Source organism: Ricinus communis, chromosome 5, assembly GCF_019578655.1.
Source record: "Ricinus communis isolate WT05 ecotype wild-type chromosome 5, ASM1957865v1, whole genome shotgun sequence".
Taxonomy (NCBI): Eukaryota; Viridiplantae; Streptophyta; class Magnoliopsida; order Malpighiales; family Euphorbiaceae; genus Ricinus; species Ricinus communis.
In genome coordinates this window covers 7216940-7237994 of record NC_063260.1, presented here as the reverse complement: position 1 = coordinate 7237994, position 21055 = coordinate 7216940, and the positions used below count along the sequence as shown (strand labels likewise).

Genomic DNA, 21055 nt, shown 5'->3' with positions numbered 1-21055 from the left:
TTTTTGGGAGACAAATTTGGACGTTTGTGTTTTTCTTTTTTCTTTTTTCTTTTGGGTTTAGAATATTATTATGTACTTTAATTTCTCTCACGTGTTTTTCATTTTAAGTTTTTAATTATTATATATGTTAGAAATTTTGGGGTATCATTCGAAAATTCATGAATCTTTGAATGAAACAAAACAATTTTTGAAAAGAAATAATATATTCTAATTCTATAAATAAATGAATAATTTTTTATAAAATATATTTTTGAATTTTTAAATTTTATTTTATTGAATACGTTAATTTCTTTTTTATTTCATTAATTATGACTTGAAATTAGCAACCACTGGTTAAAGAGAGGATCGAGTTATTTGATGTTATCAACAGGGAAGAAGAGCAAAAGGATGGTAATATTTAAGTGGGATGAAACTATCATCAAATCTAAGTAATTGCATCATTTCTGTGTATCTAATTGATGTAAACTTGATGCATAATTTCTGTGAATGATAAATGATATATATTTGAAATGCAAAAGCGCGGGTATGACTAGTAGTTTGTAACTAGAATAATGCATTATGAACTGTCATTTGCTTATATGTATAAATACTGAACCAGCTCCAGCTACACGCATAATGTTTTGTATCTGATCCATAATCTCAACAGCTACACCTTCCTATTGTCAACTATCGTCAGAATTGAAATTAGCCCCCTGCCACAAATCTCGATTCTTTTTAGCTCATCAGCACTGGTCAAGTATACTTTGCTAGAGTATACTGCAACGAGCATTACTATGACTCTGGAATCTGAATCTGGTTTAGCCTGCTAAACCAGATGGAATGCAGAATCATGTGGAACAGATCATATCTAAGTGGCCTTGGGTTCCAGAGAAAATGTCTCTGCAACATCTTTAAATTAGTTAGCATTGTAAGGTATCTTCTTAGTGGTATAGCCAACAGAATCTCCTTCAGTTTGGGAATATCCTTCTCAGCCACAACAATAGAGAAAGCACTCCAATCTAACACATCGCTGAAAGGAAGAACAAAGTTATCTGCAATGATGACTGGAACACACTCGTAATAGATGGCCTCAACAATCCGAGGGCTGTTCACTTCATGCCCCATCGGGCATATACAGTATCTACTAGATTTCATGTGTTGAACATAATTCATCTTTCGTGAAATTCTAGCTGGTAAAGGCCCATAAATTTTCAAGTCTTCATCTTTGTTTTGCCAGTATTGAAGAAGTGTTGGACGGACTCTACCGTGCATGTTTCCAGCAAAGAAGGCAAGGATTGGACGCTGTGATACCCTTATTCCACCACCAACGTTTTTAAGAGGTCTCCTGGGAATCCTTATAGTTGTTTCAGGTAGGGAAACATCCTTGGTAGGATCAAATATACCTTCAGATGCATCAGCATTGCATAGAGCTTTTATGGTATTCTTGGTTAGTTCCTCGTGCATAGTCAACGTGTATGGACCCTGCAATAGGTTAAGAAAAGACAGAGCATTGTTAGGTGAGCCAACATGACTTCAATACTCAAGAGAATTGGATTAAGGCTTCCCAAAGTAAACCCCACAAACAAGAGAATCTACAAATTTATACATGTCTCTATTCATTTCTGTTTCTTCAATATAATCGCCTAGATGAATGAAACCTGAAAGTAATTTTTAATTGAACAACCTGAATGGCAAACATTTATTAGTACTTTAAACTCTTCTACCAGCCCCATTCTAGATGATAAAGTCTAACCTTTCTAAACAAGCAGACACACTATCACAGTATCAAGAACTTCACCTAAATGAATCAACAAAATCAGCACAATGAATGCAATCTCCACAGCAAAACTAGTACCAATACTAATAACATGAGGCAGGCTCATCCAAGGTATTGCCCAAACAATGGAAAAGAGAATACCTTACCCAGTCATGGCAAGCAACAAGAAAATGATCCCTTCCATGTGTGCGGTTCCAAAAAGGATACTTTGTAGCAATCATATTTGCATAATCTCTCATGAAGATTGACAGTGGCCTAAGATTATGTGAGTTAGGCACATAAAGTGCCATCTGCAACTGCCGTGCACTATACGGTAGATAAAATAAGTGAGCTTTTTCTGGATCCCTTGTGACAAACTGTCGGTTTTCCTCCATAAATTTCATAAACCATCCTTCAGAAGCATAAATTCCATTGAGATGAGGTACATGAAATATAGGTCTCTTCCCATCAGGGTAGATATAAACTTTAAGTATCAGCTCCATCAATTCATAGCTCCTGAAATTCAGGTAAAGTACACAGAAAACAGTCTGTAATGAACATATGAAATCGAAGCCCTTTGAGCAAACTAACAATAAGATGGCATTAAGTTGATTAATGAAGTGTATTACTGTTTTTCCTAGCAATTAGACATATGTAACAGAGTAATATCTTATTCAGCCCAAACCTAGAGAACTCCACAAAAAGTTCTGATGATAAGGACCTCATCAAAAAGTGTATCAGCTGAGCCAACAAAAGAGTAAGACAAAAGTTATTGAAAAGACCATTGATCCACAATTAAGCAGCTAATATGCACAAATTATATGGTATTTTCAGAAAAGGAACTTTCCTTGTGGATTAAATGGCCGTATGCTATGAAGCTGGAGATATGAATATGAGGTTCACAACTTCAAGTCGAGGCAAGGTGAATTTAAGGAGGCCTGTTGCTATGGCTGAGAAGCAAAACAAAGTCTTCAGTATGACAAACTCTTTAGTTTAAAATGTACTTAACTCTAGTTTTTCAATTTGGTGCCATTTCAAAAAATAAAAAAAGGCATCATTGATGAGTCTGGTAATTCAGGAAGCTACAGTTACTCATGCTTTTACGATAATATGCAGCGTACCACTTGTGCTTACAGCAACAACACTAGGTGCAGCAACTGATTACTTGGTGTTTCTCAGACAGTCACAGGTATAGGGACACTATCAAGCTAATTTCTGAAGCCAGAGGGGGAAAACCTACCTGGACCTAGAGGTTAACGCGTAAATCATGTTATGAGCCACTAAAGAAATATGGTGAATCAAGATATGCTTGTGGCCTGTGAGTATTAGACTTCTTAGTAACTGCAGTTGCTGTTCTATAGAAGCAGTAGCGCAACTATACAACGGGATTCTTTCAGTACCAAGTTACAAATGCAAATTAGTTGGACACCCTGACTGTTTCTAAAACTGGATGATAAGATACTGAGAAAACTTTCCTTCCGCAGCTAATCTACGAGGTAAAAATCTATGCCAGAAAGTTTTGAGGGAAAAGGATAGAGGAGAACATTAAACTAATTAGAAGATCTCAGTTTAACATGCAGCCTATCACCAAAAAAAAAGAAAAATCAATTGATCATGATGCACGTGTTCCATATAATATTATAACTTTCCATGGAAAACATCAAATAAATTAGGAAAATTTTGAAATATACCTCTTGAAAACGGAAACATTGAGGAACAAAGGAGCATACAGATAAGGATCATCACTGATAACAGGGGCACTCTCAATCTCCTTTTTCGCATACAAGAGGGCATCATTTGGCGACAAAGACCAAATGTATCTCTGAACTTGTAAAGGCACAAGAAAAAAAAAAATCATTGCTAAGAGCTCATTATTCTAATTCATAATAAAACGAAATGCAATTTTGAATTCTCAATGAGTCTACCTGCAACTGATGTGGGACAGGAACACGAGGTGGCACAGGAGGTACGACCTTTGCATCATCATTTACCTTATTCTTCTTCCTTCTCCTTCTAGCTACGGAATTTTTCTTTCGAGAGACTTTAACTTTAGCTTCCTTAGACGCTACTCTTTTAGAATTCACTGAAAGAATTGGAGCAGTTGGAACAATATGATATTGTTCAAGTCTTGCTTCAGTAACAGTCTTTTTTAACTGCATGCTAGCATTCAAAGATACATGTGATGGAATTGCTAAATGTGAAGGAAAATACCACATATTCAAGGGAGGTAAAACAAAAGTTGGAACCAGAATCCCAATAACTGTCATGATGGCACTGCCCATGAGCAGTTTTCTCCAATCAACTCTGTACCATAGGCAACGTCGCAACACTTCTCTCATCATTACAGAAGCAATGCACCAGAATATTCTTCTCATTTCATTATGCTAGATAAATCCAAGCTTTTGTCAGAGAAAAAAATGTTTGATGATTCTCCATTTGGCTAGAAGCCTGGGTGTCCGAGTGCCTACCTCATGATGCAGGAGTTCGGGTTCAATTCCTAACAGCTGTTCCCCTTTTAAGAATCCTCGATGCACCAGAAATATATATATACTGACGAATGCCACAACTCTAGGAAAGATCCCCGCTTAACTTAATAACCATTTACTTGCCCTTAACGAGATGGATCTCGAATCCAAGCCTTTGATAATCCGAGATGGGTAGCACAGAATTCCAAGAACATGGGAGAGCTTAACAAGGCAGAATTTCGATTCAATCCTCCACTTAAATTGTGCCTAAGACATATCAAAGTTTTGGGTATGGAAGAAGTGAGGATATGGGATCTGAAAAGATTATGGAAATGAAATGAAATTGTTAGTTTTGAATGGAGGGAAGCCATGGAAATGGCGAGACACGCGGTAACCGAACCTTTTGATTTTTGTTTGGTTTCTTGACTTTCCTTTCCTTTTTGTTTCTTTACCCTTTCACGCGCTAGTTTGTCTCTATCTCTTAATTGTCAACTCCATAGTTACACACTAGAGATGTGTTCGGGCGTTGCTCGGTTAGAATTGAAAGTCTCTAATAATTAAGTTTTTTTATTACTGTATAAATTTGTTAGAAGTTATTTTCTATTTTTAATCCAAACATGAAGCAAATGAATAAATGCAAATAGTACAATGCAGTTATTTATAAATATTAATTTTTATTTCATATTAAGAATAAGAATATAGATAATATTAGACCACAAATTAATAAAAATTAAATACTGCAGAAATAAAAATGAATAATATTTCTAAGCATTACAAGTGTAATATTCTAAGACCAAATAAACTATGTGGAATATATATATATAAGTATTGATATAAACCAAAATCAGAATTTTTTATCAGTATACCGATCTTCAAAGGGCGAATTGATAACGTTATGGAATCTATAAAATAAAAGTCAAGTGAAGAATCTCAGGTGCGACAGTCCGAAAAGATACTCTGACGATTAAGTTAGTATTTGACTGAAGGTTTGTATAAAGATGTTTAAAGGGTGCAAATTATCTTACCTTGCTAATTTCTTCTGATATTTATAAGGTAGAATGCTGAGAGTTTATCGCCTGATAGATAGTGTGTAGTGGTGCTTCAGTGATGGACAGAGTGAGCTCCTATATTCAAGGAGGAAGTGGTAATTGTGGGTTGCGACCAAGTGTGCTATGGAGATTCGATTATCATGATGTAAGATTTAGGGGGAGTAGTTGATATGGGCGAGCTATTACTCGCCTTGGGGCGACCTTTTTATGCCGAGTTGTATCATATATCATTTCAAAAAATCCGAGTTAACAACTCATATGTTACTTAGTTATTGGCGATCTATATCAATCGTCAGGGGTATCACTATGGCGCCTGCCAGCTGCACTTTTTCTGGGTGTTTAAATTTGAAAAAGATAGCAGTTACTGAGACCCTTGGTATTTTCGCTCCACACGTTCTTGGAAAGGTTTGTGACCATTAGATGAACGTCCTTTCTTTTTCTTTTTGCATATTTTGGGTTGTGCATTTTCGTCAAGTTTTTCATTTTTCTCTTTCATCATTTGGGTTTTTCCTTTTGCTCTCTGTTTTCCAAAAACTATCTTCGTTGTCCATTGTTCTCTTAACATTCTCCAGTGACCAAAGTTGACAGTGTTCTTCCTCGTTCTTCGGTGGTTTTCTTTCACCATGGTTGTTTCTCAGATAATTTCTGCACTTCGATACTCTCATCTTCGTCACTTTGCTATTCTTGAGTACCATCTTAATAAGTTCTTTGCTCTCTTTCCCATTCTTTTTTGTAGCCCTGAGTGATTATAAGGATAGCCAAAATAACTTTTATTTAGTTTACGATGACACTAGTAGTGAAGTTATAGTGTCTGGAAATCTGAGATCGCCATCTCTGTCTTGTCGTGTGAGTTTAGGAAACAAGAGTCCTGCATTGCCAAAGGGGCGAGTGGTATAAGCGTGAGTGTTACTTCAAACACATCAGGGATGGAGAGAGGCTCTAAGCAAGTCATTGCTTTAGTGCATAATCCATCTATTACTGAGCCTTTAGAGGAAGGTCTAGAGGGATTAGCGACGATCCCTCGATCAAAGAAAAGTGTTAGGGAGATACCTTGTGGATTGATTATGGGGCAGATGGATCGCCTTTGTGCCACCTTCAAGATTCCCCAAGGATATACCCTTAGGTTGCCGGATCCCAGGACCTTTGCAAATCAACCTTTGAGTGACTCTGAGAGAATCGTTTATGTAAAAGATCTTAAGTTCGATACTTATGAATGTGACTCTTTAGACAAGAAGAGCCGTCATAAAGATCCACGTGAGTTGAAATTCTAAGTTTTGTTGGATATACAGCCATCACTATAGTGTTACTTAAAGGGGAATCCGTTTGTAGTGAAGAATCCATTTCATTCATCCGTACACCAATCTTTGTATCACCTCCCGAACCCTCCTCTCCAAATCAGAGGAATGAGTTGCCTCATTTGGCTCCCCATCAGACCAAGGTAAATCATGATCAGTCAGAACGACTTTGTCTGCATAAGAAGGTAACCTATGACTTATAAAGTCCTTTAAATTATCTACTGACATTGGCTACTTTCCCTTGTCCAGGGCCCTGAGATCAGTCAGTAGAGTGGATGGGTTTTGAGGTCGCTGGATAATAACTCGGGTCAGATCCTTAAGCTAGGCAGTAAATTCAAAAAATTTTGCTGCATAACATTATTGTCGAGAACTAGCTGGTTAAGGTTGATTATGGGGATCTGGTTTAGTTGTGTTTGGAATTTTAGGTATATGACTATTAGGATGTTAAGTGGGATTAATAGGGATTTCTTCATTTTCAGAATGAGATGGGAATAGATTTAATCCTAATCTCCCATAACTAGAAGAAGGATCTATCAGAAGAATTCTACGTATTGAACTTTTGAAGATGTAAAGGATCTATCACGAAGAATTCTATGTACTAAACTTTTGAAGACGCTTAGTCCATACTCATCGCACCAAATAATACAGACAAAAACCAGAAATTCTGATATGTATATCGATCTTCAAAGGGGCGAACTAATCACAGTATGGAACCTATAAAATAAAAGCTAGGATAAGAGTCCCAAGTGTGGCAGCCCGAAAAACTACTTCGACGGTCAAGTTAGTATTTGGCTGAAGGTCTGTAGAAAGGTGTTTAAATGGTGCAATTTGTCTTACCTTACTAGTATCTTTCTTCTGATATTTATAAAGTAGAATGTTGAGAGCTTATCGCCTGATAGATAATATATAGTGGTGCTTCGATGATAGAAAGAGTGGGCTCCTATATTCAAGGAGGAAGTGGCAATCATGGGTTACGACTAAGTGTGTGCTATGGAGATTCAGGGGGATTAATTAATATAGGCGAGCTATTGCTCGCCTTGGAGCGACCTTTTTATGTTGATTTGTATCAAATATTTTTTTCTTTTGTTTTCTAGAAAAATATGAAAGCAAAATACAAAATATTAGCTCCCTTAAACAAATCTCTTTAACAATAATATATATAATAAAATTAATAAACTAATATAAATTATTTGATTCTTTCATTCAAACACCAGTATGTTATATTTCTTATTATAAAAATATTTTTTATTTAATTATAGAAATATTATTCCATTGAATATGATATTTTCATACCAAACCTTCCAAGAGCACAAGAGGATAAAACTATATAAAGGTAGAGTTGGCTTTTTAATCTTTAGAAAAAATGAAAATAATATATTGATAATTTTTGTTTTTAGAAAAATATCACTATCTTTTGTAATGAATTCTTTAATATATATATATATATATATATATATATATATATATTTAACATATAATAGTTTTTATATTAAAAATATAAAAATATTAATTTTTTAAGGAGTTGCATAAGATAAATTTCAAACTCTTGATAAATGTGAGTCCAAAATCAGAATAAATAGCCTTTCTCCACCTAAATTACATTATTAAAAGTTAGCATACAATTAAATAGGGCTCCCTTTCTAAATTATTAAGCACATGGTGCATACTACAATGTTGAAATATGCCTTAGATTCGAAAATCGAAAACTAAATAAAAATTAATAAAACAAAATAAACAATTTTTATATGCAGAATTTTAGATTATTATAATATGAAGTCATTTTCATATTTTTTATTATAAAACTTTTAAAAACTTTAATAAAGTTAAAAAATTAGAATGTATTTAATAGTACTTTATAAAACTCTATATAAGTTACGAAGTATTCAATTATAACTTTCATAACGTCTTTAAAAATAAACTAGTATTTAAAAAATCATTAATTTTTATAGGCATGTACTTTTATATACTTTTATATACTTTTAATGATTTTTTATACATTATTATAAATAAAAATTTTGAAATTTTTTTTATTCTTTTTTCAAGATTTTAATGGACTTTTTAAAAAAAAATTACTTTTCTTCTTTTCAAATTCTCATGCATTATCGACTTTATTTCTCTTCATTGTATTTTTCATTTTAAAAAATATAAAAAATTAGATGAAACTCATAAATTAAAGATTATTTACTGATAATATTTTCTTATACTCATACATAAAAAAATTAATTTAATTTTTTAATCTAATTTTAAAAAATCTTGTAAAAATATGAATTGTTTTGAGCAAACAATTCCACCATATATAGACTTTTAGATTTTATTAAAAAGACTATTAGTATAATATTTTCTGTTGGCAACAAGATTGTCAGTATAGGTATTTATCAAATAATTAGTATGTGTAAATTGTTGTTAGTTTAAGTATCTATCAAATAAGTAATAAATAAATTATAACGAGTATGACACGAATTTGACGGTTTAATTTGAGGCAAATTTAATAGGATAATTTCTTTTTAAAAAAAATATTATTCTCTTGAAAAAAAAAATAGTATTAATGTTGTGAGGTAGAAAATTTAAAGGTATTATAGATTTAATACAATCATAAAATAAAGTCCGTTATGTCATATGATCCGATCTGTGGACCCGGGACTAGCGCTAGGGAATGAGTAAACGTAAGGTCACCGAAATCCGTAGCAAGCCTGACGATTCGCTATCTCAATCAAAGTAGAATTCAAATTCTATCCATTATAATACTAATTCATAACTAACTTTTAACCACCTAGATACTAAGTTCTGATGACTCACTTGTTCTGCTCCTATGCTTCGGGTGTGGGGCGAGTTAAAATGATGGATTATCTATTCACGGGAATAATTCAATCAATAAAAGTAAAATAAAATAATAAATAACCCTAGGCCTAGACTCCTAGAACTGACTCTCTAAGAATTTCAACTCAGAAATTCTATCGAAAATTTGGCAGAACCTCCCCTAAATTACGAATGTTTACCTCCTGTATAACCGGCCCAGGACCTGCCAAAAACACTTCTAATATTCATCAATTAATTAACGGGAGTCGGGCCACCAAAACTATATTTTTTTTCCGACTCCACAACACATCACAGATCACAATTATTGCTGACATAATATTTATTTTAACAATCAATCCATATAATTTTTTTTTCTAGTATTAACTAGTTCAACTCCATCACATCCATCATAAAAAAAATACAATAATTAATCAAATAAACTTTTAATTAACACTCTTTAAAATCAACAGGCTAAAGAATTACTGAGACGCTTGATAAATCAACTGACTCGCCTTCAGCCGCCAGAGTTCGATCGATGATTCGAGCGTGCCTACAGACTCGAGACAACGCACAGATGATGATTCTAGCACCTGATTCTCCGATCCAGTCCCCGATCATCCGGAGAAAATCACGGATAATTTCAACCGTCGATTTTCAAACAGAGTTCGATCGCTGCAAAATTAGTGCCATTGGAAAGCTTGAGACAAGGGGAATTCATTCATGAACTCCGATAAGCCATAACTCGCCGAAGATGGCCGGAAAAGTCCAAAAACTCGGCTGCCTCTCTTTCGCTGGAACTCTATTCTCTGGCCACCATTGCCGATGCTGTTGCCCCCAAGCTCTCAAGTCGCCGATCATTTTAAGACCGAAACCGCCGCCATTGATCGCCGAAAACGCCAACAACGGCGTCGGAGAAGCTGCTGCCTTCTTCTCCATTTTCGCCGCCCCTCGCCGCTCGCAGCTGATGCCGCCATTGCCGCTGCACTTGCCGGTGCCTCCTCTGCCTCCGGTTAGCTTCGCCATGCCTCAGACGGACGCACCTCCCGTTTGCCATTGAAGGCCGATGTCCCGCTCCTTCTCCCTCTTCTTCTTCTTCGTCGTTCTCCTTCTTTTCTTTCTTCCTTATCGCAATTTGGTCCCTCAATGTTTACTTAACAACCATTTAGTCTCTTATCCTTTTTAATTACTAACTATTACCCCCTGCAAATTCTTGTTTAACCCTCCAGCTTTTTTTTAGTATTTCAATTAAACCCCTATCTATTTATTTTGAGCCAAATTAAAATTATTAAAAAATAGAGAGTTACTTATTTATCTTTACTTTTAATGGTAATATTACTAAAATGCCCTTATCGATATATTTAATTACAAAAATACCAACTATAAAAATTCTCATTTAAACCCCATTATTAATGCAATTATACTTTTAGCCCCCATCTCATAATTAATTATCAAATTAATACTAACACTTAATTAACTTAAATAATCAATTTGTTGACTATTTTTCAATTAAATTCAATACCATTTGCTAATTAAAATTTGTCATTCCCCAAATATTTTTTTTATAGTTTTTAAATAAAATATTTAATTCATGTCTTTGTATTGGAAAATTATAGTATGTGACATCTAAAAGAATATATTTATTCTTAATATAAATCATTTAATTAATTATTTAAAAATTAGATATAGTTAAATAAATCCCTTTATTTTTATCTAGCATTAAAATTTTATTTTAAATCATCCCAAGTATCATCATCTTCAAAGAAAATTGTTGAATCATCCCACATCTATTTATTTAATTTAGTCTTTTAGAAGTAAAAGGAAGCAGAGAGGACTAGATCTACCAAGAATCAATTCAATTAATTAAAATTAAACTAAATTAAATAAAAATTTATTATTTTAATCATATCCATTAAACTATAAGACTTTTAGTTTTATTATTATCATCATCGTAATCCTTATTAGTTATTATTATTATTATTACTATTAAAAGAAAAATATCGGGTATTACACGTTACTTGTGCATGAAGTAGCATATAACATTATGTAGAATAATATTACATAAAAAAAAAAGATGAAGAAAATAATAAAAGAAAAATAATTAAATTTATTTTTAAATAATTAAATAATAAATAGATAATAATTTATGAAAATCAATAAAAATCTATTAATATCTATAAAAGTATATTTTTATGAAAATTATTTATAAAATCATAAACTCTGTAAAATTCATTAAAAGTTGAGCAACTCTTTAGAAATAAATTTATTTAGGAAAAGCCTATAAATTTTTTTAAATATTAATTAAATACACATTTCTCTCTCTACAACTTAAAAATATTATATCAAAATTTATATGAATTATCAAATTTGCTAGCTGTAAATGAGAATCCTTTTAGTGCACTAAACAGAAATGAAGAATTTGTATGTTCCATGCAAGTTTAAAATGAACATGGCAACACCTGATTCAAATTAATCAAAGATATTGTAACACCCAGAATTTTTATATATTTAATAATGAGTTTTTATTTAAGTTAATTTTAGCTTCATTATTATTGGGTTTAATTTGAAATGATTTAATGAAAAATTTAATATTAATCAAATAAATGAGTTATTTTCTATACCCAATTAGTTTGAAATTTTAAGAAATTATTCAAGTAAATTATTTGAGAAATGATTATATTTTGGTTATTCAAATTTTTTTTGAAATGCATATTTATATAAGTAAAATTATATATTGGAAAATTATGGTAGAATTGTAAAGGATGTTTATAAAAGAATTTTGGAAAAATTGGTATTATAATTGATTAGTAGTATTAAATTTTAAGTTGGAAATTGATTATTTAATTTAATTGTGTGTTAGGACTAAATTGGAAATTTATTTTGGAATAAGGATTGAAAGTATAATGTTATTTTTATGGGGTTTTAATGGAAATTTGTGAGCTTGGTATTTTTATAAATAAATATGTCGGTCAGGGGTATTTTTGTAATTGTGTATTTTCAATAATTCGGATTTGGCCAAATTAAATAGTTAGGGGCTTAATTGAAAGGCTAAAAAGAAGTTTGGGGGTTAAATTGGAATTCTGCAGGATGAAATTGTAAGTAATTAAGAAAATTGAGGGACCAAGTTGTAATAAGGAAAAGTTCGGGGGCCTAATGTCAATATTGAAAGGAATGGAAGTCGAGGAAGAAGAAGAGAGAGAAGAGAGAGAGAGAAGGAGGAGGGCTGCGGTGGCGTCGTCGTCGGGCCGTCTTGGTGGCAGTAGCAGCAGCGAGGGAAAATGGCCGAGCTTCCTTCTTGCCGCGCTTCGGCGTGGTGTTGATCTGTCTTGATCGACTCCTCTCGGCTTTGTTTTAGCGGCGGTGTCGATGGTGGCCGGAATCGGAAGATCCGGTGGAGAGAAAATGGTGGCGGCCGTTTTTGAGTTTTTTGAGATCCGGCCGGAGGATGGACGATCGGAGGGCATATCCCGACTCTCCTGCTTCGCGATGGCCTTTGGTTTAAGTGGCGATCGGGCTTCATTTGGAAATCGGCCGTGATCGTTCGCAAATCTCTCGGGATGGTCGGGTGTCGGATCGGAAAATTGGAAGCGGGGATCGTCATCGGTAGCGTCGTTGTGAGTCCGATGGTGTGTTCGGATCGTCGATCGGACTCCGGCCAATTATCTTTGCCCCGTTAATTTTGGAATTCTTGGTTTAATTGTGTCTAATGGTTTATATTGAGTACTTGATGATATTTGTGAGTCAAAAATAATTGTCTCGGTTGTCTTGTGTTTTGTCTTTGTGTGGCGGGTCGGAAAATAGTGAAGTTTGGGGACTGAGCTCCAGTTGTTTAAATTGTTGGATATTTGGAGTGTTTTTCGGCAGTCCTGGACCCGTTTTACGGGAGTAATGTTCGTGTTGTAAGGGAGGTTCTGCCGGGATTTTCGGTAGAATTCTCCGAGTCGAGATTCTTAGGCGATCGATCATAGGAATCTAGACCTAGGATCTATTGTAATTGTTTCATTGTTTTGATAAATTGTTTTCCGTGACTAGATTGTCGATTCGTTCGGCTCGCTCCTAGTGCAGAGCTAGGAGGTCGCCAAACCCTGTGAGTTAAAGTCATATATCGCTTACACGTGTCATGCATAAAATTTGATTTGCCACTCTGTGAATATTTATTTGCAATTTCAATTTTCATTTAATTATTATTATTATCATTTGCATGATGCTTTTAATTACTATTTAAATATGTTTTTCCTTTATTACCAATTTTAATATTGCATGATGACTCGGGATGGGACGGTAGAACATAGGAGTTGGATGAGTGTCCCAAATATAATCCGAGAGAGATAGGGAAAGGGTAAAGAGGTAAAAATTTTAAGAAAGAAAGATTAGGACTGCCTGGTCGAGCATCGCTCTCTGGGCTTAGTAGAGTGTGGTTAGGAGTAAAGGTCCCTGGTCGAGCATTGCTCTCTGGCCGGCTTATTTGGAAATTTAAGTGACGGTGGAGGTAAGGTCCCTGGTCGAGCTAAGCTCTCTGGGTGCCAGTCTTATTGGATAAGAGAGCCCGAAAGGCTAAGGGGCCGAGAGTTAAGTGGCCGATTTGGAGGTAAGGTCCCTGGTCGAGCTTTGCTCTGGCTCCCGATCTGTTGGAATGAGAGGTTTGAGATGATAGAGTTGAGGTTAGTTGAGACATAAGTGTTGAAATAATCGAGATTTTAGAGTTGGGATTAGAGTTCTACCCAAGTACTCCGTCTCGTTGCATGTGGAATAAATTTTGTTTAAGCATGGCATGACACATATGTTTTAACATGACACGTATGGTTCGCGTGATTTATTAATTATTTTAAAATTAAATAAGGTGACATTGAGATATTCAAACTGTTATAGATATATGATTTTAACTCACTCTCGAGACCCGAGTCTCTATTCTATTTTTTCGGATTTGTTAGTCCTCTCGCGACTCTTATTCAAGAACTCCTTCATCATCGGGTGATGTATTTGATTTGTTATGTAAATTGGTAAATCTTAGATTCTCCGCAGTAGTAATAGTAGATGTATCAGTTGTAAATTTTCCGAGTTTGAGTCTCGCCTAGTTTTCCGGTAAGTATTTATGTAGAATGTATTTAAGATAAATTGTGGCTTTAATAATATTAATTTGAGATGAGATTTGTTTAAATCCCGGTGAGTGTCGAACTACTACGAGTTTGGTGGCCTACCCATTCCGTATCGATCAAAATAACCAAAAGTGATTCAGAATAAATTCTCTTTTCGATAGAAAGCCTCAATTCATTTCAATGGAATACTTTTCCACTAGCATAGTATGGCTTCTAATTTATATATTGGTTTGATTATTAACTAAATTTAAAATTTTACATCATTTTAACAATCTTAAATAAAATATTTATATTTTTAATTTATTTTAAAATATTTGGTAATAATTTTAAAATATTACATCATAGATTTGAAAATATAGTCATTAAAGATATTACAAATGTATATTCTTTCACAAATTTTATATCTAGACATAGTAAATATTTTACAGACTCATTAATTTGTTATTTAGTATACAAAATTAATTTATTATATTATTTTTATTTTAAAATTCGAAAATTATTAATAACTTATTATTAAAAGTTATTTTATAAATAAATTAAAATATGGACATTTATTCTAAAATTTTAAAGTAACTAGATAATTTTTTTATTAAAATTAGAGATTTTAGTTAGTAATTAGGTGCCATATATTAGCTGCAAAAGAGTTTGTTGTACACTATAATGGATGGAAACTACATCCTTATTTTCCTTGATCTTGCCAGTTTAGATGTATCACGTGAGAGGCACTCACTTCCCAAAAACAGAGTTATTGACCGAAAGAAGCAGGGCATTGCTTTGAAACACGTAAAGACTGACGTTTGAACCAATAGTAACACGCCACATCAACACCTCAACCACGTGTGACCTATCCAATAAATTTAACAGCAAATATAGAAAACAGCAACGGATAGGGTACCCGACCGATGAAAGGTACCCGAAAGCGCACTATACATAAAGAGAAAAGCCCATATTCTACTCCAATTTCACAAACAAGCCACTGAAAGATATAACCATCAGTCAGCTAATTTTCAAAGACAAGTCACCACTAATCAAAGGGCAAATTAGTAACTCAGTACTTTAATTTGGCTTATGACGCATAAAAGAGAGAAGAAAAGCAGAATCATCCATAGAAAAATAAATAAGCATATAAATGCAGAGAAAAAAATTAATAAAAGCAGAATCGTTCAAGTTTGGGTCGTGATCATTTAAGCAAAGTAATAAAGTTTTGACGTGAGCTTGCCAATTCTCGATCTGATTAACCAAAACAGGAATGAAGCAATTTAACGCGTAATAATTCCTCAAATTTGAGAAAATTTTGAAGCTGTTCATCGATCTCTATTCTGTTCAATTCACTGCTTTTATTCCTATGGCTGCACCGTTTTTCTCAACTCCGTTTCAGCCTTACGTTTATCAGGTATTCCGCTCTTCATTACGTTTCCTGAATTATATGTTTATATTTATTTACACTTTGTTCTTGGTTTCTAAGAAAATAGAGATGAGCAAAAGAAAATTGAATTCTGTGCTTCGGTTACTTATATACATAGAAAGTTATCAGTTGATGAATTTTTAGGGTTTTGGCGTGGTATTTGTGTTTGATCCATTTTGGTTTTTGTGCATTGTACTAGATCTTGGTAATTGCAGTATATTTTCGTTAATTGGACTTACTTTTAGCGAAATAGTATGTTGTAGTCTATTTTCGTTAGTTGGACTTACTTTTAGCCAAATAGTGTATTGGGAGCTTAAATATATGTAGAGAGGGAAATGTTGGAGATATGTAATTTTGTAATTTATAGGTTTTTGAGAATCTAAATGACAAAGGGAGAATTACTAGTGCATAGAATTTAAGGGATATGATTAATTTAAGGACAGTGCACTAAACTTAAGTTAGTAGGAGAAATGATCCATGGAAAATTGGAACTAAAATGCATTTGATATATGTTAGTTTGGGAAATGGGTGCAAATCAGGAATATATGCGCTTCTGAATGTCTAGCATTATTGAGTTTCAGAAGGAGAATCCTCAATAGAGTGTTAAAATTCACCTTAGGAAACAAATAAATGACTGTGAAGTATCGATACTATAGAGAGGTAATACACAGGTTTGTCTACCTCTCTTGCCGCTGGTAGATGCCACTTTGGTGGCATAACTGCCATCATCTTGTTGATCCGTGATATGTGGCAAAAATGCGAAGCTGCTAGTGAGCTTATGTCTTCTCTGGACTGAGGCAGGCATTAGCTTAGTGACAACCCCTAGTCTGTTATCTCTGTTCTAAGATGGTATACCTTGTAGCACTTTTTTCACCTGATTTTCTAGAAGATCTAAGCTTCAAATTGCTTTGGTACTTTACATCAGGACTACCATCAATCAATAAGGATTGGATCCCCTCATCATGACCCCAGGAATAAGTTTATAGGCTGAACCCACTTCAGTCCATGTGGGGCATGTGTGCTTGCGCCTTTTTCTTTTAATGATAAATTGTCTTTTAATAAATTCGAGGTACTCAAAATTGTGCAATGATCCTTCCTCTTGCAAATCTAGATCCTGGTATATGTTTGGTTAAATAGATATGGATCTGTTATTACCGATAGGGATGTCTGGGTCATTATTTGGTTACCAATTTCAAATCACAGGTATATCCTGGATGGTTTGACTTTGAAAGATGGTGGAACAAGAGCTTCATCAAGCAAATTTTCAGAAGTTCTAAAGAAGGTGATTATTTAAGGCGTTAGCCAATTGAGTCTGTTTTATGAGGATGAGGCTTGGAGGTTGATCCTATGATAAGCTTGTTCTCTGTGATAGCCGATTTAAATCATCATTTTATCCTTCTTGCAATGCACAAAGCCTCATGTGTCTTTTATCTTTACAAGTAACTTTATGATGGAAAAGTATTATGAATGGATATTTACAGTTTAATTTGTAATATTTCACTTGATTATCTGTAAGCACTGTCGCAAGATAGCATGGATCGTTGACTTAAATGAAGGCTATCACTGGATAGTGGGTACATCACTAACAAAGCCACTTCTATAATTGGTGTTTTCTATTTCCATTGATTTCTTTTAGGAGTGGCAAATTGATTAATGATATTGTGCTGTGTATTCTGATGAACCATTGTGGCTGTAATGCTTGTGGTTGGGATTTTTGGCCTCCTGGTGTAGTTTCCTTTGTGCTCTGTTTATGGAGTCTGCTTTCATCTAATTGTTGCCCATGTCTGTTTTGTCCTGTGTTGTATAAATGCTTGTCTGGATCTTATGATATTTTATACTAATTTTACTGAGGGATAATGCACTGTAGAGTCAGCAAGATGCAGTAATACCATTCCAGATTTTAGGTGGTGAAGCACAGGTGGTTCAGGTTTGTGCAATGATCATCCCAAGCTATATAAAGTTTGTGTCTTTATTTTCTCAGCTCTAAGTTTTCTTTCTTCGTATTATCCTTGCATGGTCAGATAATGTTGAAACCACAAGAAAAGGTTGTTGCAAAACCAGGTAAATTGAACAAAACTCAGATTTTCTTGAACTGACTTGCGATTCTATGCTAGCTGTGCTGCTGACTAATTATTTCCTTTGAGTTTAAAGTATAAAACTTAACTTCTATTATGAAGCTACCATGTTCTGATATGCGATAAAATCGTAGGTTCTATGTGTTTCATGTCTGGGTCTATTGAAATGGAGAACACGTTCCTCCCTGAAAATGAAGTAGGTATGTGGCAGTGGCTTTTTGGGAAGACTGTCACAAGTATAGTACTTCGTAATTCTGGTCCAAGTGATGGATTTATTGGAATAGCTGCTCCTTCTCTGGCAAGAATTCTTCCGGTTTGTGCTTCAAACGATGCCACATTTTAAATAATGCATTGACTAGATGTTGCATTGTAGTCAATGCAGTCGTGCTAACTTTATCATTAAATGTGGCTAGAGTATTGGTTTGACATATGTCTTTCATTTCTTCTGTAGATTGATTTAGCAATGTTTGGTGGAGAGATTTTATGCCAGGTAGATCTACTATTCATTCTTTATTTGTTCCCTTGTTTTGCTGGCTATGCTGTGATCAGGAACTTAGGATACTCTGGCTTGTCTTCTGCTCTCTGTATGATTTTTCATGGTTGAATTGTCTTCTGCTCTCTGTATGATTTTTCATGGTTGAAATACCTTTCACCTTTTCCCTTACGTTTATCAGCTATTTAATGTGTCTTTGTCAAACTATTGTGTAGCCAGATGCATTCCTTTGCTCTGTAAATGATGTAAAGGTCAGCAGTACAGTTGATTACAGGGCGCGCAATGTCATGGCTAGTGCAGAGGTGAGACTAGCTGGCCGTTTGATGATCTTGTATTCCCCCCATTCCATTTTGCTTTATTGACTGCCTGAAATTGGTATTCAAGTAGCTGTGACTATCCTGTTTTTAACATTATCCCATTTGTTTTTTCTTCTTTCTTTCTGTTTTCCTTATTTATCTCCCATTTGATGGGCATGTAAATGCTATTGTAGGGATTTTTAAGGCAGAAGCTATCTGGACAGGGACTTGCATTTGTTGTTGGTGGAGGATCTGGTATGCATCTTCTATCATCATTAGATAACTGATATCGGGGGTCTTTTAAAGTTTGTCTTGGCCTGTATTATGTGAGAATGTGACTAGAAGAGGAATGGGTTTTCTCTTTTAGATCTGTCTAGTTTAGTGATGATCTCTACTTTTTACCTAGCCCCTGGCCTGCTTTCCTTGTGTTATTATATTCCCCCTTGTATTGGCATATTTAGATTGACTTCAATTTCCAATACTTTTTCCCCTCTTGCCTTAACCTGATATATGTATGTACAAAAAATATAACAATCCTAGTTTTCTGATCTCTCTCTCTTCTTGCACTAACCATAAGAAGTCCATGATTGCTTTTGTGTTAGTTATACAGAAAAATCTTGAGGTGGGTGAGGTATTATCTGTTGACGTATCTTGCATTGTCGCCGTTAATACCACTGTCAATGTCCAAGTTAAATACAATGGTCCCATGAGAAGGGCAGTCTTTGGTGTAAGTTGCTTGTTCTTTTTTCTTTTGCTTTTTCTGCTGTCCTGGCTTTCGTTATTCCCATTGTCATCTCATCAGTATTTACCTTTCTCTTGTTAGCAATGCATGTACAATGAACAAACAAATCATCCATGTTTGTATTAATAATGAAGAATGTTGCATGATAGGACATTGTACTCTTCTCTTGTGTCAAGGACAATAATTGTGATCTAGGGCCTGATGCATGAGCATTTATATCCCAATCTTTTAAACCTTTATGCTAACGCATAACTATCACCTAGGGCTATCATCATGCTTGAATATTCATGTAAGAAGCAGCTATTGTTAACTGAAGCTGTGAAATTGCAGGGTGACAATTTAGTAACAGCAACTCTGACGGGACCAGGCATTGTCTTTATTCAGAGTTTGCCTTTTCAACGATTTTCTCAGCGCATTGCTAGGTATTTTTTCTTTTGCAGCATAGTACTTTTAATTTTCCAATTCCAATGTTACAGAGATTTTATCCTTCCCACCTTTTATTTGGTAGAATCTTTGTATACCGCGTACCCCAAGGTTGACAGTGAATGTTTTCTGAATTTCAGGGCAGTGACATCCCCAAACATGAGAGAAAATCCAAAGTTCTTCGTTCAGATAGCTATTTTCTTTTTTCTGGCGTATGTTGTGATTGTATCTTCATTAATTTTGACCGATGTGTGAATCAGCCTTTTTGGTTTCTAATGTCGCTTTCTTTAGGAAACTCCATATAGTAGCCCTGATCACTCATTGCAGTAGTATCCCCCAGTCTATTTAATCTGAATATAGTCAATATCAATAGAAACAAAGGAATTTCAATTGGGTTTCTTGGATTTACATTTGTTTTTTTTGTTTTCTTAACAATTTATTGATCCAAGTGAAGCATTCTTTTCCTTTGATATTTCAACGGTGCTATAGGTATTACTCAGGTGTGCTCTAGCCTAGTCTCGATCACACGTGTATAATTTGTTTTAGCTAGAAATATTAATTATACAGAGGCTCCTGTTAGTGGATGTATCTTATGTTTCCTAGTAATGGAGCTTTTCATTATTGCCCCAAAAAAAAAAAAACTGAAGTGGTTGCTTGCGGCCATGACAGTAACTTTTGGTCCTCTATTTTAGGGCCAACATTAATGCACTGATCTCTACTACTTTTTAAATCTAAATGACATTATAATATGTTGAACGACATGATTCCTTCCTTCCCTTTTTTTTTTTTTTTTTGCTTTTTCTCTTAAAGCAGAACTAAAGTTTTTTCCTGGAGTCCTTCGTTCTCATGGATTACTATCAGTTAGTCATACTGAGAGTTAGCTTTAATCCTGGTCTGTATTCCGAAAGGTATATTTTTCCTCGTAAGGAATTTCTTTTAAAAGGTTTAGCTATTTTTGACTTATTATTCTGTGTTTTAGCAAAACAGAATACTATTTTGGATGAGACAGAAAATTATATTTGACGTTGGTTAATGAAATATGATTTGAATTAATGAACAATATTCAACTATGATATTGAAAAGTAATAGGATTTAATAAGAAAAATACGCATTCAAGACTTTGAATGAAAAAGTCATAATAAGTACTTTTTGGTTGAATACTTTTTCATGGAAACTTGTAATTTAGAA

The 21055-nt window shown here is 34.2% G+C and overlaps 2 protein-coding genes across 4 annotated transcripts; one reads left to right on the top strand and one right to left on the bottom strand.

Moving 5' to 3' along the window:
• Window positions 1-477: 477 nt before the first annotated feature.
• LOC8267731 (probable glycosyltransferase At3g07620) lies at window positions 478-4626 on the bottom strand. Of its 2 annotated transcripts, XM_002530620.4 has the most exons (5): window positions 4204-4626; window positions 3661-4119; window positions 3427-3557; window positions 1903-2251; window positions 478-1461 (listed from the first exon to the last, which is right to left on the bottom strand). In XM_002530620.4, exons 2-5 carry the CDS (start codon window positions 4108-4110, stop codon window positions 772-774), a joined length of 1620 nt encoding a protein of 539 aa, XP_002530666.2. In that variant the 5' UTR covers window positions 4111-4119; window positions 4204-4626; the 3' UTR covers window positions 478-771. The 2 variants fall into 2 exon arrangements, with proteins under 2 accessions (XP_002530666.2, XP_048230996.1); XM_048375039.1 differs by having other exon boundaries at window positions 3661-4625.
• A 10912-nt stretch (window positions 4627-15538) lies between these two features.
• Window positions 15539-20275, top strand: LOC8267729. 2 transcript variants are annotated; one of them, XM_048373734.1, is made up of 11 exons: window positions 15540-15826; window positions 17042-17120; window positions 17706-17765; window positions 17860-17899; window positions 18048-18226; window positions 18365-18403; window positions 18622-18708; window positions 18897-18957; window positions 19305-19429; window positions 19775-19866; window positions 20008-20275. In XM_048373734.1, exons 4-11 carry the CDS (start codon window positions 17863-17865, stop codon window positions 20120-20122), a joined length of 735 nt encoding a protein of 244 aa, XP_048229691.1. In that variant the 5' UTR covers window positions 15540-15826; window positions 17042-17120; window positions 17706-17765; window positions 17860-17862; the 3' UTR covers window positions 20123-20275. The 2 variants fall into 2 exon arrangements, with proteins under 2 accessions (XP_015581777.1, XP_048229691.1); XM_015726291.3 differs by lacking the exon at window positions 17042-17120 and having other exon boundaries at window positions 15539-15826.
• Window positions 20276-21055: the final 780 nt, after the last annotated feature.

Coding starts and splice junctions, on each gene's coding strand:
- LOC8267729 (XM_015726291.3), top strand. CDS start 15,779: ATGGCTGCACCGTTTTTCTCAACTCCGTTTCAGCCTTACGTTTATCAG. Junction 15,827..17,705: donor TTCAGCCTTACGTTTATCAG/GTATTCCGCTCT, acceptor AATGCACTGTAG/AGTCAGCAAGATGCAGTAAT. Junction 18,227..18,364: donor CTCTGGCAAGAATTCTTCCG/GTTTGTGCTTCA, acceptor TTTCTTCTGTAG/ATTGATTTAGCAATGTTTGG.
- LOC8267731 (XM_002530620.4), bottom strand. CDS start 4,110: ATGAGAAGAATATTCTGGTGCATTGCTTCTGTAATGATGAGAGAAGTG. Junction 2,252..3,426: donor AATGTTTCCGTTTTCAAGAG/GTATATTTCAAA, acceptor CCTGAATTTCAG/GAGCTATGAATTGATGGAGC. Junction 1,462..1,902: donor TTGTTGCTTGCCATGACTGG/GTAAGGTATTCT, acceptor AACCTATTGCAG/GGTCCATACACGTTGACTAT.